Raw genomic sequence first — 25777 nt, forward strand, 5'->3', positions numbered from 1 at the left:
TTAATTTAAACTGTTTTTAATAATTCATAACAAACCCTGGTTATTACCCATGTGAAGGAATCATACACATTACATTCTTAACAATTCAGAATATGGAGTGCTTAGTTCTCTTAGTTTTATAGTAGTATATAATAATCATAATTGCAAACATGTTCCTCCTACAAAAGTCATATTCCATGAGGTGCTACAAAAACATACATGGGAAGAAGTAGCAGTAGCCAACAGTAGTCTGTTCAGATATAAACCATAATTTGGGTCTTGACAGGTAGGAACTCTCGTATACCTTCTGTCCTATAACTTAGCATACAAGTTTGTGTTTTAAAATCTGTTTCATTCAGCAACAATTTATTAAATGTCTACTATGTGTAAAGTTCTATTCTAGACACTGATGATACAAAGATGATCAAGCCAATCTTCCTATAAAGTAGTGGCTCAGATCTAAGTTCACAGAAGCGTTATCTACTTTAATATAACTTTTTTAAAAACTTTAGTCATGTTATCTTAAAAAGCATAATTTTAAGCCACTAAAGTATATGTAAAGCAGAAATAACTTTTTAAACCAATAATGTGTCACAAAAGTTTACTCATCTTAGCAATAGAATTATGAAGGCACAGGAAAAAGAAGTAGGTTAAAAATAATTTCTCCACATTGTATCCATTTTCTTACCAGGCCTACACATATATAAATATACCAAGTATAATAATTTTATAAACCAACCAAATCATAATATGTTTATATTAGAACTGTAGAAAATTACATAAAACACAGTTCCTTCCTCCTCAAATTTTGATTACCATTCCTCAAACCTCATTTTAATCCAATAGGTTTGAAATTATGGAGATTTCATCTCTCTACTTCTTAAGCAATAAAAATGATCACATTTCTATCTACAATTGTAGTGTTTTATAAGCATTCTAGAAGTATATACATTTTATTAAAATGCCTTGTATATCCAAAGTAATAACTTAAACATCTATGATTTAATCACTTCATTAATATGGAAATCATTGTTTCAGCTCAATCGTATCTCCTATTTAATATTACTAAAATTATTATTGGTAAAAATGACATCTCAATTAAAAAATGTAGTTAAAAATCATACCTATTTTAATAGCATGTGCAAATCTCAGGCTCTCACATGCTTCCAACACAGAAACACTTTTCACAACCAAAACTATCCATAATGATTAAGCAAAGGTAGGATATTAAAGGCAACAGAGAGAGAGATTATGAATAAGAAAACCGAAATTCTAGTCATGGTTCTGTCACTGATTTGCTATAAGACCCATGGCAAATTCTTAAACTGTGTTTCAATCTTTTTTTTCTAAAACAGTCATTTAGCTCTAATTTTAACTCAAACTTTACATTATATCCATTACGAATCCTATAAACAACTTTTGCTGTCATGATGATTTGGGATTGTATGCTTCCTTTTCCCCCCATTCATTATCTAAGTTTAGCAGTAAGTCCCAATATGCCTGTATAATTACTTAACGTGTATCTTCCCTTCCACAATTTAAGTTCCCTGAGAGAAGGAAGTATATTTGATCACTATTAAACATTTTGAACCTTATTTTATAACCAGGCCCCAGAATAATGCTTCGAATACAGAAAGTGCTCAGTCAATATTTGTTGAATGGAGAAATGGCTGCTCAAAGTTGACATACTGAGTGAGAAGTAATACCTGAGAGAAAAAGAAGAAGAAGAAAAAAAAAGAAAAAGAATCATACTAACTACTAAAGTCATCTGGTACAGGAATAAGGAGTAGTACATATTTCAAGAAAGAGTCAAACTTTCTATGTATGTCATGTAAATCAGGCAGCAAAATGTGACATACACTACATAAATGTAATTTCTAAAAACAATGTTAAAAATCAGTGCTTCATATGTTTAAAGGGTTAAGAATACTTTATTTGGAAAATATACTTCATTCCCCATTGATGAGACATTAAAATATGACTGAATACATAATAAAAGAAAACCACATTTTAATCACAATTTAAAATTGGTAATTTTGAAGTATGACTTGATATTGTATCACAACACATTCGGTCACATTCTCCAAAGTGAAGAACCAACTTTTCCACTGGTATAAGGAGCACCCCAAAGGAAGATAAATAGTCACAATAAGACTTCAAGCTATCTTATTCTTTACTACCAAATAGAACAGAGTTTATAAAATGACACATTCCATTATGGGTGGGGTTAGATAACAAAAACCTACAGAGAACCAGTCAATAGCCATACCTAGTTTCCTTTTATCTATTCACATTAACACAAGAACTACAGGTTAGACAGGCTGAACCACAAAAACATAGAGGATAACAGGTAGGCTATAACTGAAGATCTACAGAATTTCACTAAGGCATTATGTATAAAGGAAACACTTAATAACAATAATAATAATTTGAGATTCCCCTCCCCCACTCCAGGTTGTCAATCAGCATTAGTGTTAGTCATGCTACTGAATGTAACCAAATGGCAATAACTTTTGTTCCCATATACTGTCCAATAAGCTGGATTTCCTTCAAATATACAAAACAAGTAAAAATGCATCAAAAGAAAAATATAAGAACAATTATTGACCCAAGTACTGTAGTAATTCAAATGTAAATTATTCATGGATTACTTTTGCCATTATCTAGAGCACTCTGGGGTAAACAAATGTGAAATGTTAGAGTCGCTTTCCCTCAATATTTTGGTTAAAAAAATACAACCAGGTAGAATTCAGAATGGACAATAAGCATATGAAAAACTACCAAACCTTTGTTAGGAGATGCAGTTAAAATAATGAGATATTTTTCATACCAAAATGAATTATTTCTCTCCCAGGCATTTACCCAAGAATAATAAAAGCATAAATCCACTAAAATACTTGCACACAAATGTTCATAGAAGCTTTATTTGTAATAATCAAAACTTGGCAACGACCCAAATATCCATGTACAGGTAGATGGATAAACAAATTGTGGTATATCCATACAATGGAATATTACTCAGCAATAAAAAGGAACAAACTATTGCTATATACAAAAGCATGGTAGAATCTCAAAAATCACTATGTGGAGTGTACGAAGTTATGTTAAAAAAAAAAAGTACACACTGTAAGATTCTTTCATGTAAAACTCTAGAAAATGCAAATGAATCTATAGTGATAGAAAGCAGTTTTCTAGGCCTGGGAATTGGGGAAGAGGGTGTAATGGCAAGATTACAAAGGGACCCAAAGAAACTTCAGGGAGTGATAGACATGTTCATTGTTGATTGCAGTAATGGTCTCATGAGTGTAGAGGTGTGCCAAAACTTATCAAATTGTGTATTTTAAATATGTGCAGTTTATTGAATGTCAATTAGATTTCATTAAAGAAAGGTTTTTTTTTTTTAAAAGAGAAAGCCTTTTTAATTATCTTATTCCCTTATTGTAGACATGGTCATATTTTCCTTTTATTAAATTCAAGGTTGTTCATTAAAAATCTCTACTCAAGTTAGCATATCTTGGTTCTAGTCTCAGCTCCCTTACTTAGTGATGGCAGACAAATCACTTAACCTCTCTGGGTCTCATTTTTCTTATCTGTAAAATGAGTTTAGGCTAAATTGATATATGCCCATCTCAATATTTTATGGATCTATAGACTAGTAGCCTCAGCTTTTTATCATATTATGTTGTATGCCCATCTCACTTAATATTTTATGGATCTATAGACCAGTAGCCTCAGCTTTTTATATTATGTTTTATGCCCATCTCACTTAATATTTTATGGATTTATAGACTAGTAGCCTCAGCTTTTTATCATATTATGTTGTTGCAAGAATTCTATAGTAAATCAAATCACATCTGTGATGGGGGAAAATGTTTATTACAAAATTCAACAGTAAACCTCTGTAATTGTTTAAAATATTAAAATATAAACTGTATAGTGAAAAGAGCATTGGTTTAGATTTAGATAGAGCTAGTTTCAAATTCCAGTTGGGCTAACTTGCTATGTAACATGAACAAGTAATTTTATTTCTCTATGCCTACACAAGATACAATAACCAAGATATGGAAGCAACTCAAGCACCCATCAATAGATGAATGGATAAAGAAGATGAGGGGTGTGTGTGTGTGTGTGTGTGTGTGTGTGTGTGTGTATATATATATATATATAATGGAATATTACTCAGTCATAAAAAATGAAATCTTGTCATTTTGACTACATGAATGGACCTAGACGGTATTATGCTAAGTGAAATAAGACAGAGGAGAACAAATACTATGTGATTTCACCCATATGTGGAATCTAAAAATTAAAACAAATGAACAAACAACAAAATGGAAACAGAGTTATAGATACAGAAAGCAAACAGGTGGTTGCCAGAGGGGAGGAAAAAAATAGGTGAGGGAGATTAAGAAGTACAAACTTTCAGCTGCAAAATAAATGAGTCATAGGTATGAAATGTACAATTTGGGGAATATCGTCAATAACTATGTAATATCTTTGTATGGTGACATATCCTAACGAGACTTACTGCAGTGATCATTTGAAATGTACAGAAATACCAAAGCACTACGTTGTGTAGCAAGAACTACCATAGTATTATAGGTCAATTATATTTTCAAAAACAAGCAAATGGGGCTTCCCTGGTGGCGCAGTGGTTGAGAGTCCGCCTGCCGATGCAGGGGATACAAGTTCGTGTCCCAGTCCGGGAAGATCCCACATGCTGCGGAGCGGCTGGGCCCGTGAGCCATGGCCGCTGAGCCTGCGCTCCGCAACGGGAGAAGCCACAACAGTGAGAGGCCCGCGTACCGCAAAAAAAAACCCAAAACACAAAACAAGGAAATGAACTCATAGAAAAAGAGATCAGATTTGTGGTTACCAGAGGTGAGGGGTGGCAGGAGAGAGAAAAGTTATTTTAAAAAGTTATAAAACTATTTGCATACTTTAGACTTTATTGTAATACATGAAAATAATTACCATTTATTAGCATAAATTAAAACTACCACTTTAAAAAGTATCTCTCACTATACATTTTAAAAGACAAGAATTTGGTTACTCATGATGATGAGGAAGGTTAGACAAGAATACTTATTGAGTGCCCACTAAGTATCAGGCACATAAAGTAATAAATGCTTTATTTCATGTAATCTACATAAATAAACCAAGAAAGCAGAAGGGGGATAAGGAGTACTGGAAGGTAGGGTGGGAAGTACTGCTACTTTTATATAAGATAATCAAGGAAATGCTCTCTCTCTCATAAGGTATTATTTAAAAGGGATTTTAGTATATTTTAATTCATAAATCATTTTCCTACTCAAAATATCACTGCATCAGTAGTCAAAGATTTCCCCGGCTAAACTACTTAAGAAGTCATCCCTTTAAATTGGTGTATGCATGAACAGAATACAAAATATTTCAAACACCATGCTGCAAGTTAAATTCCCCCAAAGAAAAGATCCAACAACTACTAAACAGAAAAAGTTTTCAACTGAAACTACGATACCTCATGAAAACTAAGCATTTGAGAGCTTTCATTTGCTTTTCTCTTAGCTCTTTTGAGTTAAAATATCTTTCATCATACGAGAAAGAAGTCATAACTGACTAAAAAACTTTTAAGTGGTGAAATCTGCATATTCCAAGTAAAAGGAGTAAATATGATATAAAGGAAAGCTATTTTTTAAAAAATAGGCTTTATCAGTGTTAGGTTCACAGCAAAACTGAGTCGAAGTTCATAAAGCTATTTTTTAAAAGTTCACATTCTTTACATCTTCTTGGCTGTTGACCTCAAAGAATAAAAACAGCACGATGCCTTATTTCTCGAGCTGTTGACAAAAGTTTAGAACCAGCAAATATATCAAGGCCAATTTCAATTATTAAATAATGTGCCTGTTAAAATGCAAAAAAAAAAAAAACCAAAAAACATAATTTTGGGCAGCCTTCTAAATGAAAAATAGGAAGTTTTATTTAATTTTCCCTGCCTGCATGCATTTGGGTCCCATTATCCCACTCTCCTAGAACATCTTTTTCTCTTAATAAAATTCCACCTATCCCTTGAGCCAGTTTAAATTTCACCTGCTCCCTAAAGTTTATCTTAAAGTGACCACTCCCTTCTCTGAAGTCCTATAGCAACTGCCTGTGCAACTCACTGAGAAATTGTGTGTGACCTCCAGTCATCTCTTCCACTGCTATCCTGAAATATAATTTCAATCTTGGACTGGTAACTATTCATGATGGTCTTAGCAACTGAATTTAGTTTCTAGAGCACCACTGTTAGTGAACAGTCCCTAACCACATGCAGCTGTGTATATTTAAATTTAAATTAAATTAAAAAGACAGTTCCTCAGTTGCACTAGCCACAATTTACATATGGCCAGTAGCTACTATATAGGGCAATAAACAAAATGATACATAACATTTCTACCATCCCAGGAAGTATTACTGAAGAATGCTCTTCTAAAGGGTAGTGGCCAGGTCCAACGTTCATTTGTATATACCATAGTTCTTAACATAGTACCTGAATATGGTAGGCACTTCAATATTTGATTTAAGAAAGACAAATTACTGTAGTGGAAGAGATAATCCTACAAACATGTCTTGTTTGATTAGAAGTCTTTTAAGAATTTAAACAAATATTTTAAAATTTAGAGTATATCTCCCCACAAAAAGGCAATGAGAGCCCATATGGAAACAACCACAGCCAGGAAATGATTGACACCAGCTGCTTTTATACTTGTCAATTCCACATTGTGTATATGTTCCCTACATTCACCTGCTTCACTATTTTGTTACTTGCCTAGATCCTGAAGGCATGTTAGTTGCGACGTCTGCTCTATATTCTATGGACATTTAAAAATTATTTTTTGGGCTTTCCTGGTGGCACAGTGATTAAGAATCCGCCTGCCAATGCAGGGGACACAGGTTCGAGTCCTGGTCTGGGAAGATTCCACATGCCACAGAGTAACTAAGCCCGTGAGCCACAACTACTGAGCCCACGTGCTGTAACTACTGAAGCCTGCGCACCTAGATCCTTTGCTCCGCAACAAAAGAAGCCACCACAATGAGCACCCACTGCAACGAAGAGTAGCCCCCACTCGCCGCAACTAGAGAAAGCCCGCGCGCAGCAACCCAACGCAGCCAAAAATAAAAATAAATAATTTTTTTTTAAAAAATTTATTTTTTTATTAACTAATATAAGAATTAATTTTGATCAGTTTTCTAAAGCTATAAATAGTGTACTTTAAATTGAATGGCTCCAGTTTGATACATAATCCTTTCAACAATGCAAGCCCTTAAGTAAACTTCTTTTTATATAAACGAAAGGTTCTGAATAGGAAATTTTCATACAGTGTCTAGTTGGCAATGCCTGAATCATAAGAATTAATCATCTTTCAGGGAGAGCCTCTCAAATACATGTCTTAATAATGCAACTTTTGAAGTTAACTTCTTTAAAACGTTCCTTTGGGGACTACTGAAACAAAGAGAATGTGTCTATTTTAACTTCACAATAATACCAAAATTCATTTGTACAAATATGATTACAACAGTAGGTACACAATGGCATTCCTATTGACTGAATTAATGAATTATATCCTTGCCTAGATATGAAAAAACTTGTTGCAAGTATCATCAGATAAAAACAAAATGTTAGTGTTCAAATAGTGAACTGTGAAATACTGGTTTTATAACTCTTTCCTGAACTAAATATTTGTTATTTGCTATTTGTAGGTGTTTTATGGTGTCTACATACACTAGATTTTAAAAATTATCTACTTTCCTCAGCTTCAGCCACTTCTCATTATCACATCAGCTCATTATCTGTAACTGCAGAAACCCAAGTTATTAACAGAAAAACAAAAGTTTCTGTTTTACAAAGAGCTGGAATGTGAACTGGTATCCTTTCTTAGCTCAACTCCAATAATTAAGCCTAAAAGGATATCTTTTCCAGAGTTGTTTATTGTCAATAATCACTCCCTTCTCTTTCTACAAGATCAGAACAAACAACAGCCTAAGTTTTTGCTCCTTAATACTAGTTCTAACTAAAGATTGTTTTTAAACTAATGCAGTAACAGTTAAAAGTTCTGATATGGAAAAAGTCATTTGATAGATTTTTAAAAATGAGATTAGATCAATTTCCTTTTACTTCTGAAAAGAAATACATGAACCATTATTCTAAGAAATGAGGAATTTTATTTTTGGCTTACAGTCTTTCAAATAAGATACTCATAGAATTAATAAAAAGTTTAAAAAATTACTTTTAAAATGCTAGATTTAAATGAGCTCAAGCTCAAGCACTTATTCAGCAATTAAATTAATTTCTAAACATAGCCAGCAGGTTCAAAAACAGTTTCATGCATTTTAAAATATCCTGTGATACATTTTTAAAAAGTAATCTAAAAAGATAAGTCGGTAAACTGGTATTAATAAAAACACACAACACAGAGTAATAAAGGGAATGCTACATACACACACACACACACACACACACACACACGCACACACGCACACACACCATCTGCCCCTCCAGTTCTCTAAAGATGGCATTTGAGGTTGTCAGCAAAAAAAAAAAGCTTCATCTAATTTCAGTGACAGTAAAAATGCTTAAGAATACAGTACAGAATTTCTAGTTAACAATACTGTATAGTATACTAGAAAGTAGCTAAGAGAGATCTTATGAAAGTTCTCATCATAAGAAAAGAAAAACTTGTAACTATGTGTGATGATGATGTTAACTAGAATTGTTGTGATAATCTTTTAGCAACATATACATGTATCAAATTGTTATGTTGTATACCTAAAACTATTACAATGTTATACGGCAATTATATCTCAATAAAAAAATAAAATTTAAAATACAGAATTTCTAGAATAAGTTGTTTTAAGATCTCAACATGAAGAAACTGGACAAATTACTACTAATCATCGTTTGCTGTCTTCTACACCTGAGATCAATTAACTCCAACTCCTAAAAGCAAACACAACACATACTCTCCTAAGAGAATAATGGATATAAAATATGATTTCAAACTCAGTCTACTTTCCTGTAAATCTCTGATATATACACTTTACATAGCTTTAATATATTAAACTTCTAAGACATTGTTTTACTTCACTTGAAAACCAATTTAACATTCATTCAGCACAAAGTACTTTAATACTTTCCAGTCAAGAGTGTGAACCCAAAACTCTTGACTCACTGTAAAAAATGTCTTTAAACAGACATAATTATTTTCTAAACAAAACTAAAACATTTCTTTATTCAAATATAAATAAAAATATTTCCATAATCCACAAGAGACTTTTCTGTCTTCCTTAAATTCAAGGTATTAAAATAAGCCTGTGCATTCATTATACAGCACTGTTCAATAGAACTTTCTGTGATGATCAAAATGTTCTATATATCAATGCTGCCCATATGGCAGTCACTAGCCACATGTGGCTACTGAGCACTTAAAAATGTGGCTAATGTGAATGAAGAATTAAATTTTAAATTTTATTTAATTTCAATTAATTTAAACTTTAATAGCTACATATGACTAGTGGCTACTGCACTGAACAGTTATACCCTATCAAACGATCACAACTAGGTACAATACCTCAGTGCAATATATATTAAAAAAAGATCATCAAAGGAAGCAAGTCAAGTGTCCATTAATGGATGAATAAACAAAATGTGGTATATACATACAATGGAATATTATTCAGGATTAAAAAGGAAGGAAATTCATGCTATAACAAAGATGAACCTTGAAGACATAAGCTAAGTGAAATAAGCCAGTCACAAAAAGATATACACAGCATGATTTCACTTATATGTCAAATTCATAGCGACAGAAAGTAGAAGAGTTTTTGCCAGGACCTGAGGAAAGGGGGTAGTGAGAAGTTAGTGTTTAATGGGTACAGTTTCAGCTTTCCAAGATGAAAAGAGTTCTACAGATGGATGGTGGTGATAGTTGTACAACACGGTGGATGTACTTAATGCCACTGAGCTATACACTTAAAAATGATTACCATGGTAAATGTTATGTGCATTTTACCACAATTAAAAAACTTTTTTAAAAGCATCATAATCTGACCAAATAAGTACTTCTGATAAAAGAGCTAACTGGAAATCTAAAGTCACTGAAAAAGGAAATACAGTGCTTTTTTTTTAACAGAAGAAAACATCAGATTTGCTGAAAGAAAGTTATAGTAACCCCATTAGGAATCAAGTTGTATTACATTATCCCATTATAGCCTAGCCAAGAGCTGAGCATTTTACTTCTACAGGATCTAGGTGGACAGAGAATATTGTCTTTTTTAAGAAGGCGCAAGGTTAGACAGAGTAAAGTCAAAGCTGAATTGCAAAGTATTGATACTTAGTGTTTTGTTGTTTGGTTTGGTTTGGTTTTAGGCACTGGCAATAGAGCTGGCCTTGAGCGAGTCACATATTGAGCAACAAGAAAAATAAAACCCAGAAATACATTCAGTTAACTGTATAACTATTTTTAACTTCCTTAGAAGATAAAATGAACTCTATTTTAGTGGTAGGGCATAATAAAAGTACAGTTCTCAGACTGTAAAGAGCATAGCAAGGAAAAACTAGGGTAGGGATGAGAATACTACCACTAATAAGAAATTACTTAGGCACAAGAAAGGAGGATAAAATTAATGTAGATAACAAAAACAAATAGATCATCCTTTTTTCTCACAAGTCTATCTGAATGTATTTAGGCCCAAATGCTATGATCACTAGAAGTGTTAACATGTTACAACAAAATATTTTAGGAAAGTTATTAGATGCTCAAGTGGAAAAGGGCTTATAAAATGAAGTTTATTCTAAGGTGTTTTAAAAACTTTTTTATTTAAAGCAGTTTATTACTATAAGATATTTGCCCCCACAAACAAACTAGAAATAAGTGCAGACTAAATTTTAACATCAGAGAGATATATATTATTCCTTTAAAAGATATAAAATGAGTAATTTTTCAGTGCACTAATATGTCTCATGCATATAAAATACTCACTTTGCAAGTCGATATTGTGGGTAACATGATTGGCCTATTTAAACATATATAATTTATAAATATAGAAAATATCATTCAACTTCATTAGTAATAAATTCTTTAAATGATTTTTAAATTATGTATAAACTTTAAACCATGATAAACTCTCCAGAAGTTACACACTACTACTGCTGGAATCACTATGCCTCTACAATATTTTTATCTTATAAAAATTCTACAAAGGACTTTGATACTACCGTGAATACGCACAACTAGGTGGCAAACTATGTATTGCCTTTATAGCTGTTCTGTTCCCTTGAAAAAAAAATGACATTCATTTTTAAAATAGCTTTAAAAATGTTAACCATTTTTTAAGCATAGTAAAGAAAAAGATTACAACTTTAAAAGTTAATAAAACTAGAATTGTATAGAGTACTAAAATGAGGGATAGGAGTCAGAAGATAACGGTTTAGGTTAAAGCAGGCATTGGCTGAGTAAACATGAACACCTGTAAACTGGGTATAATAATTCCTCCCTATGCCTAACTAAAAGGGTCATCTTAAGAATCAACTGAAATAATACATATAAAAGTGCTTTATAACACAAAAATGCTTCACAAACAGAGTGATATTGCTATTAGTAATATTACTCATATTTTTTCTACATCTTCCTTTATTTTGTATGAGGTAACCAACAAACACCAGTTTCATTTCTATAATTACCATTACAGTACAGTAAAATAAAGACTATCTGCCATCTTGCTAACTTCAAAAAAAAGGAAAGGAAAGGAAAGGTCCCCTTTTTTTTTTTTTAAGATTTAGTCAAGTGGGTTTTTTTAGGGATTTGATAAGAATTTTACTTTAGATCTGATATTTAAGATTTCCAATCCTTAAAAGGACAAACCAAAACTAAGTGTAGAATTTTATACAGAGTTTTATGAGGTTTTAACACAATGAAAACATACACCAGAACAAAAATTTATAGTAAAATGAACTCTCCTGATGCTGGAGTGCAAAGACAAGGTTTCCACAGCAACAAAATGAAAAGTCAATTATTCTAACCAATAAGCAACAAACAATTGGACATTTAGTATAACTTACACATCAAAGCTCAAACATATTCAATTAGAGTTGATATTATTTATTAATATTCAGAAGTATATTACCACAAGTCTGTTTCTTCAGTGCTGAAATGTGAGGGACCATTTTGGAATCTGCAGATATATAATCTTAGTTCAAATTTATAAAAAGTCCAAAAGCCTCTAGGAAAGGACAAAATAAGGATCTGAACTTATTTAAACTGCTTCATGAAATCTCTGAATTGTTCTATTGCTCAATATTTACAATGCATATTTTTTGCATGACAAATAACAGACTCTTATATGAAAGCTCAATCCTAGAAGTTCATCATTTATCAAACTATCATTTTCTTATTATTCTTACACACATAACTTCAGCATACTGATAATTTAAATTAAGACAATCATGGAAATACACACATCTTTCAGATAGCTATCCTCATTATACCCTCTATGAAGCAAAAGAGGAAAGAAAAGAGGGGAAAACAACCTATGAAGTATGATCAGTTCTCTAGATCTCTTATGCCCAACTTCAGCCAGCCTGTCAACCACAAAACTTAAATATTTAAAGAAAAATGAAGTAATCCTAAAACATAAACCTGCAGGGGAAAGATTACTGTTTGTTATATACCAGGAACTTTATGTACATCATTTAAAAAAATACATCAGGGAAATGCAGATCAAAACCACAATGAGATATCACTTCACACCGGTCAGAACAGCTATCATCAAAAAGAACAAAAATAACAAAAGACAGAAAAAGAAAAATATCGTATGGTACTGCTTACATGCAGAATCTAAAAAAAAAAAAAAAAATGATACAAATGAACTTACTTACAAAACAGAAAGTGACTCACAGACTTAGAGAACTAACTTATGGTTACCAGGGTGGAAGGGTGTGGGGGAGGGAGAGTTAGGGAGTTTGGGATTGACATGTACAAGCTGCTATATTTAAAATGGATAACCAACAAGGACCTACTGTATTGTGCATAGAACTCTGCTCAATATTATGTAGCAACCTAAATGGGAAAATAATTAGAAAAAGAATAGATACATGTATATTTATAACAGAATCACTTTGCTGTACACCTGAAACACAACATTGTTAATCAACTATATTCCAACATAAAATAAATTTCAAACAAACAAATAAATGCTGGCGACGATGTGGAGAAAAGGGAACCCTCATACACTGTTGGTGGGAATGTAAATTGGTGCAGCCACTGTGGAAAACAGTATGGAGGTTTCTCAAAAAACTAAAAATTGAACTACACAAGACCCAGTAATTCCACTCCTGGGTATGTATCTGAAAAAAACAAAAACACTAATTCTAAAAGATACATACACCCCAGGGTTCACAGCAGCATTATTTACCATTGCCAAGATATGCAAGCTACCTAAGTGTCCATCCACAGATGAATGGATAAAGAAGCTGTGGTATATATACAATGGACTACTACTCAGCCATAAAAAAGAATGAAATTTTGCCATTTGCAGCAACATGGAGTTGGAGGGTATTACGCTAAGTGAAATAAGTCAGACAAAGACAAACACTGTATGATATCACTTACATGTGGAATATAAAAAATACAACAATCTAGTGAATATAACAAAAAAGAAGCAGACTGACTGATATAGAAAACAAATTAGTGGTTACCAGTGGGGAGGGGGAGAACAAATTAGTGGTTACCAGTGGGGAGGGGGAGGAGGTAGGGGCAATATAGGGGTAGGGGATTAAGAGGTACAAACTATTACGTATAAAATAAACTACAAGGATATACTGTACAACATAGGGAATATAGCCAATATTTTATAATAACTATAAATGGAGTATAACCTTTAAAAATTGTAAATTACTATATTGTACACTGTAACTTACATAATATTGCACATCAACTATACTTCAATTAAAAAAAAAACCTTACAATAGCCCTGAGCCAGAAATTATCACCATTTTTATAAGAAAACTTGCCTCATGGAGCTAAATAACCCACAAAGTCAGAGAGCTAATTTGTGCTGAATATGGGATTTAAACCTAGATCTGTATGATTTCAAAACTTTACCTACTAGACCAGTGATTTCAACTAGGCCTTAAAATGACTGATCAGTAAATTTCCAAAAAGAAATTTGGCAGATATATATAAGATTACTGATTTATTATTTTGCCAGTTAGAATATAACTATCAATTATTCTAATCATTTCTTAAAAGAGAGTACATTTTGACATCAAGAATGGAAGGATATAAAGAGAAGCAGAAACAGCAAAATCTCAGAATGGAGTACAGTCCGCATCTCTACTTATAAACTGGCAACTTTATATAGACACATACAGAATACATACTCATACAACATTGTTCTTAGGGTGAAAATATCATCATGAACAGCACTGGTCCATGACTTACTAGTTGTAACATGCTTAAGTATCTTCAAAAAAAATGCATACTTTTAAAACTCAACGCTTCCTTTTCTTTACGTATCAAACTGATAATGCATCAAGAATTGATAGGGTCAAGTATCTTTATTGTCACAGGCACTTCTAACTGACAGCCTCATTAGTAGATAAAAGAATACTTCCCTGCTCCTCAAGGCTCCCAAGAGAACAGAAAATTAGATAACTTTTACTGATACAGCAAGAAATAAGTTTTGCTGTTTACAACTATACCTGTTTTCTAAGGAGGACTGATTCTTTTAATATATAAGGTCTTGTTTGATGAACACTTGAGGAACTTGGCTCTGCCTTTTGAGAGGAAGAATTTGAGGGAACTGAACTGTTCTTCTTTAGGGAGAGAAGAATTTGGAGTTTTGATGGCAAATAAGAAAGAAAGGATTGAAGAATAGACAGGAAGTTGAGGAGAGAGGAGCCAACCATGGGATATGAAACTGGGTATACTATGGGGGAGAGGACTCAGTGAAATATAAGTATCTTTGCTGAAACCAATTAAGTTGTTACATGCCTATAAACATATGTAGAAACAGAAACCCAGGAAGCAGAGGGTGCCCTGAGAATTTAAGTGCTTCCCACCAGGAAAACAAATCTTGGGGAGACTTAGGATTTCCATAGGCCATAAGATTGTGGGTTCAAGCCTATCCTACCTAGAGCTTGAAGGTAAGATCTGTCCTTCAGATCAACTAGCTAGTCATCAAGAATAGTCCTAATGAAAAAGCAAACATTGGCATTGTTGAGAGAGAAGGAATGATATAAGAGATGCTGCACAAAGTGAAAGGCTAGGGTAAGAACCTGAGCAGACAGGAGATAGGGGGTGGTTACTGGAGTGGGGTGAGTCTGGGAAAAGGAGGAGCAGAGAAAAATGCCAAAAGAAGAAAGAGAAACTATAGTATATGGGTTAAGAGGAATTTGTCCTCTCAAGTCAGAGAGCATCTTGGTTCATGCCAATTATGTGACCATGGAGGTTATTTCCTTTAAACTTTTGCTTTCTTGCCTATAAAGTAGAGATAATAGTACAAATTCAGTAGAATTGTCTTAAGGATTCAGTGAAATAACATCAGTATAAATTAGTTATAATTTGTTTTTAATAAAATAAAAAATTGCTATTTTTATTATTACTTGCTTCAGTTGTATCTAGACTTTGTTCCTTCTGCCAGTAGAAAATTCTCAATCTGAGATGAGGAACTAAATTATTACGACTAAAGGTAATAAACTTAAAATCAAGTACATGTCAAGTGGCCCTACCCAAAGAAAAATGACACAATGCAGTTCTGCTCCCTCAAAAAGACCATAACAAAAGCAAGAACAAAGTTTTAGGTAATAAACTTAAAATCTGGGGACTTTTGGACATGAGCCTGTTATTTATTCAACAGACATTAACAAGTAGCTACTATTTACAAGTTGCTCTGCTAAGGACTAAAGGCATAAAGGTGAAGACAGGACATATAGTTCTTTTTGTCAAAGATTTTAAGCATTCAACACAGCAGAGAAAATGAGGTAGGATGCAAACAACTATGGTGCAATACAATGTATGGTAAAAGTCATGAGATAGAAAATATCCTACGTAAATTTTGAGGAGACATTATACATGACTAGGGGAAAATAAGAAAAAAAATTAAAAAGCAAATCTAAACTAGGCCCTAAAGAAACATTCCAGTTGAAAAAAATAAAACAATAAAATACAGACAGAATATAGGTGAGGAAAAATCACTAATCATGGTGTGCCTAAAACATAGGCTGTTTGCATGAAAAGAGTTAAGAATTAAAAGGTATTTTGGGGGGCTTCCCTGGTGGCGCAGTGGTTGAGAGTCCGCCTGCCGATGCAGGGGACATGGGTTCGTGCCCCGGTCCGGGAGGATCCCACATGCCGCGAAGCGGCTAGTCCCGTGAGCCATGGCCACTGGGCCTGCGCATCCGGAGCCTGTGCTCCGCAACAGGAGAGGCCACAGCGATGAGAGGCCCACGTACCGCAAAAAAAAAAAAAAAAAAAAAAGTATTTTTGAGGGCTTCCCTGGTGGCACAGTGGTTAAGAATCGCCTGCCAATGCAGAGGACACGGGTTCAAGCCCTGGTCTGGGAAGATCCCACATGCCGTGGAGCAACTAAGCCCGCAAGCCACAACCACTGAGCCTGCATGCCACAACTACTGAAGCTCGTGTGCCTAGAGCCCATGCTCCGCAACGAGAAGCCACTGCAATGAGAATCAACGGGGAGCAGCCCCTGCTCGCCGCAACTAGAGAAAGCCCGCGAGCAGCAATGAAGACCCAATGCAGCCAAAAATAAATAAATTAATTAATTAAAAGAAAAACGAAAGAAAGAAAATCCTCCACAGGATTGCCTTTGCACCTGCGTCAAAAATAAATTAAAAAGAAAAAAAGGTATTCTAGGGCCACGGCAATGACAGCTTTCAGCTCTGAGCTAAGGAATTAGGACTGTATCTCACAAGCAGTCAGGAGTCACTGAATGCTGCAGACAACTTCTGAATCTAGCAGCTGTACATAGTCTAAACAAAAACAGAATGAGACTGAAGAAGTAGAGGTGGAATATCAAGATACTGTAATCATTCAAATGATAATGAGAGCCCAAACTTGGGCAGTGGCAAAGCAATGAATGAATTCAATTTACATAAATAGAAGAATCAACTGAAGAGGCTGAGACAGCAGTCAAATGAAAGTGACCAGCAGATCTTTCTAACACGGGCAACAAAAGAATGATCACCTTCAGAAATACAGAAAAGTCAGATGTAGTAAACGGGTCATAGAATTAGTCATAGAAATCAGTCATTTATTTATTAAGCATTATTTATTCAAGCATATATCAAGCGAAAGCCATATGTCAGGTGCTAGGGGCATAAAACTGAGTAAGACCTAGTTCCTGTCCTGAAAGTGGGAGACACACATATAATTTAACAATTAACTGCCATATTGGATGATATATTCAATCACAGGAGCTGCAAAATGAGAAGTAGGCTAATTTGCCAATGGATCAAAATGCTACATGATGAATCACTAAATTCACTTATTTATTAAAAATGTACCTTAAGTAAAAGTCTTCTTGATTATATGATATGAATATATTTATATATTCAACAAATACATTTTTCTTAGTGGAATTTAAGGAGTGTCCAATTAGTCAAAAGTTTTTTAGGCATACTATCAATAAATTTAACAAAAATTAAATTTAATTTTTTTTCATCAACAGATATCACAGCAATGGCAAGAACTGCATTTAGGATTCCAGGTTTGTAAATACCAGTAAATTCTGCAAGAGATGATTATTTTCTATTTTATACCCAGTATTAAATCTGATCAGCTACAGCACTTTATTGACAAGCTATGCATATGACTGAATGACCAATTCACATAATTCTAGACTTGGAATATATTGTCCTTCAAATGAAAGAATAAAATATTAATAATTAGTAATAGTAATAAATTTGCACTGAAAAGATATGGAATGGGAAAATAAGCAACTGATGGACTATTTACATATATAATTTACACTATTTATTTCTAAATTTACCCTTTGAGTCAAATAACATTTGAGTGCCTAGTATGTGTTAAACAATACAATATTTTATACAACTTCCTATAGCTGTTCCTGTGGAAACTTTGTAAATCCATGAGTCATAAACTGTATAACTTTACCCTTTCTATACCAAACCTAGACTAGATATTAAGTGCAGGCTTGCTGATCACAATGATGTAAATGATTTTCAATATTTGCCAAAAAGGTAAAACACTTAAAACTGTCCCTCCCACAAACCCCCAAAAGTGAAAAGACAAGTTACAAACTGAGATAAGACATTCACAATACACACAAAGGATTTATATGAGGAATATAAAGAACTCTTATAAATCAATTTAAAAAACACAGAAAAATAGGCAAGACTCATGAACAGAAATTTCACTGAAGAGGAAACATAAAAGGCCACTAAACATTAAAAAAAAAAATGTTCTACATCAGTGATGATCAGGAAAATGCAAATCAAGACCATTTGAGGAGATCGCATTTTACACTCTTCTGATTTGTAAAAATTAAAAGACAACAGCAAATGTCAGAAAGGATGGATGACCAAGGGATCTTTTGTCTCTTACCTGCTGACATGACTATAAATTGGCACAACCACACTGCAAGCTGGGCATTACCCTGTGAGGCAACAATTCTACATCTGGGTATATAATTAATAGAAACTCTTACATATATGCAATAAGAAAGAATGCACAGAACATCCATAGTATCATCGTTCACAATTACAAAAACCAGAAAATAAATAAAGGCCCAACAAGGAAAAGTCAGTGGATAAATATCCAAATATCCAATAAGGGGAGAGTTGAATATTTTACTCATTGAAATATCACACAGCAATTAAAATGAGTGATTACAGCAACATACAATAATATGGTTAAATCAGCAATAATAAGTGAAAAATCAAGTTTAGAGAGATTATATTAACACAATTATATAAAAACAACTAAAATAAAAGATATAACTTTTAGAATTGTATATCCAACAAAACTAAAAAAAGAGAATGAACACAGGACTCAGGATGATGGTTACTTTGGATGACAAGAAGGTGGAGGTAGGGGGATGGAATGAAGAAAAACCATGTATAGGTTAGTTCCTAGCTTTTAGGGGGAGTTGGGGAGTGAGTGGTGGTCCATGGGTGTTTATTACAATGATATGTGGACGGATAATGATTAATCCAAACCAGTGTACCTAAGGTTTAATAAATGGGAAAAAAAATCTGAAAATTTAATGAAATTTATTCAATGAAAATTCTGAAACAGACAAAAAAAGCACCTCCTTAGAGAATCTCTAAGGAAACAACTATAGGAAAGGGAAAACAATATGATTAATTGTAAAATATATGATATTTAGCATACGTATTGGGTGATAAGTGTATTTTCTATAATCTAAAATAAATTCTAAATTCTGTAATAACAACTTTCCAATAAACTATGATGTTTGTAAGCCAGGGCAGTAAAGCTTCAACCAATTAGAAAAAGTAAACATTGCCAAGTTCCTAAAATAGATATAGCCTAATAACAGTATATATTATGTAATTCTTGTCTATCAGTTCATCTCTATAACATGACACCAACAGTTACCTTCAAATCTAAGGTATTTATCATCAAATACACTCCTCCCAGGCTTTCCTGTTCTTCATTTTTAACAGACAATATTTATGTATATAATATTACACAAATTTAATTTTTCTGAGATTGTGAAAAACTAAATGTGACAACAGAGCTAGTTTCAAATAAGATTTCATTAAATAAAATTAAGAGAAACTAGACATGTATCAAAATAAATGTTCTCTATTTCTGCTTTTCTAAGATATCAGAAGTTTACTTTTTCATTAGTACGTTTTTCTCAGTTCAAGATTTTAAGTATCTTTTTAAAGCTTTTAACTAGTTTCGACTTTCTTTGTTGCCAAGTTTGAACTCTGCTGCATACCAAAAGTTATTCGTATTAAATGTTACATGATTTCTGTCATACTCTGATTAGAGTAAAATTCGTTTTTGAAATACAGTAGACATTTGACAATTGTTCAATAGAGTACACAGTACTACAAAATGATGTAAAATTAACTACTCTGTTCAAATATCATGTATGCTTCTGGAAGTAACATTATTTTAAGTGATATTCATCTCTCTATTAACTAATTAGAGATGATCGAAAAAATGATCATTTTAGAGCCATCATTTTATAATACCAGTTTCAGCACAAAGATTTACTCAAAATAAAAATATTTTGAGATAAAAAAGTCAATAAAGCTACTTTGATCCACTTATCTAGAACTAGTGGCAATTTTTTTTTTTACCTACAGCTATTTCTATCTTAAAACTCTATGAACCTCATTTCTCTTTACAATTCTAATAAGTAAAATAGGATACAGAAGGGAGGAAAAATATCAAATGAGTATGTCGTATACCTTAAAATCACACATTGTATGTCAAATATATCTCAATTTTTTTACAAAAGGGAGGAAAAAGAGGAAATGGACTCAAATGCCATGGGACTTATAAGTTGGAAAAGCTTGTCAATTACTCTGATAGAACTATTAGCACCTTCTATTTTCTTTGATGCTTTTCTGCATTTTCCAGATTTTCTAGAATACACTTGTATTACATTGATAGTTTGAAAAAAAACTGTAAAATGTGTCTTAACCATCTACCTACTTTCTCATGCTACATTCCCCCAACTCATGCTCGTCTTAATCCTCCCAACACAGACACCTTCTACGTTCCAGTATCACTGCAAAATTAGATGCCACCTCCTAATTTCCCATCAAATGTGTAAAATAAGAGGGTGCTATATATAGATATAACATAACTAGTGCAGAAATCCCTTTTGAACTTTTTAAGGGAATATTTTTGGGACAAGGGATTAGAAATGTAAAATAAAGAAAACTAAGTAATTTCTTAAGTCAATGATCATAGTCAACTTTCAACAGTCAAGACATTTCTCATCCTAGGTAACAAATGGAGCCTTCTCATCAATGTACTGTGTACCTACTCAGTGCCAAACACACAGCTTGGTTACATAGCTTAAAATTTTAAAGCAAAGTCTATCTTACGGACAGTCTACAGAGAAACGTGAAATCTTTTGGAAGGTTTTGGGTGAACATCTGACAACTTTCATCAGAAACATTAATTGTTAAATGAAGAAAACCTGCAAAACTGTTATTGTACTGTTATTCTTTGTAGAATGTTATACCTTATTTGCAATAATAAAGCACTGTTAAATTATAGACTACCAGGGCTTCCCTGGTGGCGCAGTGGTTGAGAGTCCACCTGCCGATGCAGAGGACACAGGTTCGTGCCCCGGTCCGGGAAGATCCCACATGCCGCGGAGCGGCTGGGCCCGTGAGCCATGGCCGCTGAGCCTGTGTGTCCGGAGCCTGTGCTCCGCAACGGGAGAGGCCACAACAGAGAGAGGCCCGCGTACCGCAAAAAAAACAAAAACAAACAAACAAAAATTACAGACTACCAAATAAAATGTGGAAATCACTTTTCCTTGTTCGAGAGGAACCTAACAAGTAGTATAAAGTTTATATTAAAGTTAACTCTGGTTAACTACATTTTGGGCCAATTTTTAGAAAGTTCACACATTTACAATATTGGAATGCAAAACATTTATGGGTCCGCATATTACAAAATGGTGTAGTGGAAAAGATATAAATCCAAATTCAAGCTCAGACTTAACATTGTGAACATGAATGACTGACTTAACTATTCCTGAACTTAGTTTCCTGATCTGTAAAATGGTAATAACAACACTCACTTTATTGGATTGTTTTAAAGATTACATAAGGTACACAGGGTACCAAGTACAATGTCTATCATACAGCAGATAATCAATAAACGTTATTTGTACTCTCCTCTAGAAAGTGAAAGCCATATCCTGTCATCTTTATGCCCTCCAATATACCTTTGGTAGATACTCAATAAAGGTTTCTTGAAATGAATCCCTGTAGCTTAAGACCAGCTACCTCAACCTTCCACTTGAGCAAGTCACCTCTACCTAAATAAATTCTGCTGAGAATGGAATTCAAGATTCCCAACACTTTATTAGCTATTTTGATGAAGATGAATATCCGATAATCAACAAGGTAACTTTATAAGTATGCTACTCGATATCTGGGTCTACACTCTACAAAATTATCGTTGTAGCCAACATTTTCATTTTGAGATTCTTTATATAGTTTTCATTATTAACTCAGTTTCCTTGAAAATAAACTTTAATTTCTTTGGCCTCATGAAAGTATCACACTCATTTTCCCACTACACTTCAAATAAAAAACAAGAGAACTTGACATAACAAGTTAATTACAAGAGATAAAAATTAGAAATTGCCAACTAAGTTTATGTTTTTTAACAGCCTATTTTTATTTTTACCACAGCAAATATTCTTCCTTACACATTGAAGCCTCTAGCCTTCAAAGTTTGTATATACTTTATTAATGATTCCTTGTTGAATGTCTCTTAAATTACTAACAAGAGTTAGAAACATTACATTATATAGAAATATTACAACAATTAACAAGACCGTGGTTTCAGATTTTCTTTGTCTTTCCACAATCAAAACTTATTAATAAGCCAATTCCACCTCAAGTAAAGTATTTCAAATTCTGCCATATAATTCGAAAAATAATTTTTTACATGTTGGATATACAATGTTTCTAAATAAATAAGTATAAATTTCATTAAAAGAAGTTGTAACATGTAACTTTCAGAGTGAGAAAAGATATGGCAAAGTAACAATTTCAACTAAACAATTTAAAAACTTGCTACACAAATTATTATTTAATTACTTAAAATCTGTATGGCAGAAAAGCATTAAGAACCTCACATTAAACAACTTTTCAATTTAAATAAATTCAAACAACTTAGAAGGTTTTTAAAAACTGGTTCTCCAAACAAGTTTGATAAATATTTGGTTACTATATTCTAGTTTCATGACCCAATGAAATAATAAAATGTTTGCACAGATGCATATACTTGGTGAAGCAAATTTTATCATAGTTCATCTTGAGTGCTGATATAAATAATATTTTCAATTATTTTAATAAACATGATAAAGTCCAAATGCAATAACTTTTATTAGAATTGGGAGTCAAATACACCAAGAAAAATGTCCTGGATATACATGACAACCTAAAATGTAACACTTATTAAAAACTATTCTTTTACTGGAGGGGGTTACATTTTAGTTTATTTAAAAGTCTAACTTTAGATTGGACGTTCCCCTAGTCTGGTCCCATTTTTAAAATACTCATATTTAAATATTCCTATTTATTTGACTTGCTTCTTTGTTATTGTAAAAAAATGGTTTTATTAAAAGTCCCTAAATGTTATATTTTAATATACATGAAAATATATTTTCACATTCAGTACCAAAATAAGAGTTTTTTATGTCAACTTTCTATAAAATACAAATAAGGATGCCAAATACTTTATGATTCTGAAGCCACTCCACTCAAGGAAAAATTCTGTTATTTTCATGGCTTTTTTTCAGTCAGAAGTAAAATATGCTTTTCAAATTTCAAGACTAGGCAGTGGAAAGCATTTCTGATGTGCCTCAAACTTCATTTCAAAAGCTCACGTAAAGTAATAAAACAATAAATTCCATTCATTTAGCTAACTGGTATGCTGGAAGACTTCCTTAGAAAAGGCTAAGAGTAATTAAAACACTATATAGCAACATGTTCAATAATATGAAATTCAGCCTTGCATTTCCAAAGGATTCCAAATTTGCAAAAGTGCATTGATATACCTTGTTGAAATCTATTTTTATGGAGGAAAGATCGAGTATTATATACCTTCAAGCTTACATCTAACTGCACAATAAACCAAGCTAATATAGGAATTTATCGAAAATACATTTAAACAGCAAAAAACTTAGAAGCAACTGAATTTTGAAATCATCAAGAATGAACCCTTCAGAGTGTCTAGATTCAGCCTTCTCAAAAAAAATTAACTGCCCAACACACAAAAACGAATGTAAGTAGGCTATTTATTTTCTTTTAACTCCCATCTCAATCTTCGAGTAGCTAAAAGACGACTATATTTAAACAAACCAAAATAAGTTTAAGTCAAAGAACAAGCATGAAACTTTAATCCAGATGTAAACATCTCTGGGACACTCCAAAGTAAAGAAAAATAAACCCAACAAGGTAGCGCACGTACCCTGCACATCAAAGAGACCTAAACACCAATATCGTGCCTACATCATCAAATATTTAGCTGGAAAATGGGAAGAATAATATTGCTACTCAACGTGGACTTTAATTAAGGGATCTATTTTGTTCCCATCTTCTGCAACCATGTGGTGCCCAACATTTTCCCTTAGTCGACTGCTTTGCCGTTTGTAAACAACTTCTGTAGTTCTTTTTTTGGTATTCAAACAGGAGGGAAAATGAAAGCCTGAAAAGCATCAGCATCTGAGCTTCCGGATCTGAGCCGGGAGTAGCTGAGAAGGGGACCATGTAACTATCACTTGGTAAAAAAGAAATAAATGGGTTAGCCCTCAAAATAAAAGAAAGAAATCTAGTCACCTAAAGAGGGTTGGTGAAGTGAAGCCAGCATTTAGTGAGACACTTTATTTTTGTTTTTTCTTTAAAAAAAAAAAAACAACTTGTCTGGGGGCTGGAAGTTATGGGGGCGCTCTTTGTGCAGAATCGGAGGGGAAGGGGAGGGACAAGAAAACAGCTTGGGAGTCATTCAAAGGAGTTTAAGGAGCGGTGTTCGAGGGAAAGGCGGGGCGGGGCCCGGCCCGCAGGAGGTAGGGGGCGCCAGGGGTGTCCGCGGGCGGCTCTGACACAAGGGAGGGGGAGGCGAACTGGCCGCCCCGGAGACCGGGTGAGAGCAGACGCCGGCCGCAGGATGGGGTCCCTCTCGTAGGCAGAGTCAAATTAAGTTGGTGGCAGGCCACGGCTCCGGCGGGGGCAGAGGCTCTGGCTCCAGAAGGAAGCGGCTCCCGAGTGACATCCCCGAGTTTCCTCACTTAGCGGGCTAGGGGCGCGGCGGCCGCACGGCTCCCCTAGGCCCCCTACCCCGCGCCAGACTCTCTCCCTCTGCTCCGCCAGTGCCTCGTGCATGGGCCGCGGCCCTTACCTGCAGCTCCGTGAGCAGAATCTCCCCCCGTTCGGGGTTGGACGCCATTGCGTTCCGCTCTGGACTCCACACCTGGACGCGGCCGCTGCTGGCGGGCGAAGGGAGAAGGCGGGACGGGATCCGGGGTGGGGGGTGAGGAGCGGGGAGAGAAAGAAAAAAACCTAGGGATTCATGGAGGCGCAGCCCCTGCTGGAGGCGCGGCTTATTTCGCCCGGTTCTTGGAGAGCGGCGGGGAGCCGGGACACTCGTAGCGGGCTCCCCCTCGCCGCCGCCCGCCCGTGCTGGACTCCCTTGCTCAGTCGCTGCCTCAGGGAGACGCCAGGAGCCGCCTCGAACCTCTCGGTGCGGGGCTGTGCGGCCGCGGCGGCAACTCCTCCTGTCGCACCATTTGGCTGTCACCGCGTCGCAAAAGCGGCCTCACTTGGCGGCTGCCAGGGCACGTGACGGCCGCGGCCGCCGCCTCCCGCCGGGCGAAGGAGGTGGGGCGGAGGGGACCCAGAGGGCGGGAGCGGGGCGGGGCGGCTTCCGACCAGGCTCCGCGGCGGGGACTGCCATTGGACCCGGCCAGGGTGAAAAGCGGGGAGCGGACTGGACTCGCGTCTCCTGGGAAGCGGGAAGAGGAAGAAGAAAACACACGCCCGCTTTCCTGCTTGTTTAACTGTCCCGCTGTGAAC

The 25777-nt window shown here is 34.6% G+C and overlaps 1 protein-coding gene across 2 annotated transcripts in view; it reads right to left on the reverse strand.

Moving 5' to 3' along the window:
- PKN2 (protein kinase N2) overlaps positions 1-25479 on the reverse strand; it is a 128622-nt gene extending 103143 nt beyond the window's left edge. For both annotated transcript variants that reach the window (XM_029228562.1, XM_029228561.1), the window contains exon 1: positions 25104-25479. In XM_029228562.1, coding sequence (XP_029084395.1) covers positions 25104-25151 — 48 coding nt within the window. In that variant the 5' untranslated portion in view covers positions 25152-25479. The remainder of the gene's footprint in view (positions 1-25103) is intronic.
- Positions 25480-25777: the final 298 nt, after the last annotated feature.

Source organism: Monodon monoceros, unplaced genomic scaffold, assembly GCF_005190385.1.
Source record: "Monodon monoceros isolate NGI ecotype Baffin Bay Population unplaced genomic scaffold, NGI_Narwhal_1 Super_Scaffold_18, whole genome shotgun sequence".
NCBI classification, from domain to species: domain Eukaryota; kingdom Metazoa; phylum Chordata; class Mammalia; order Artiodactyla; family Monodontidae; genus Monodon; species Monodon monoceros.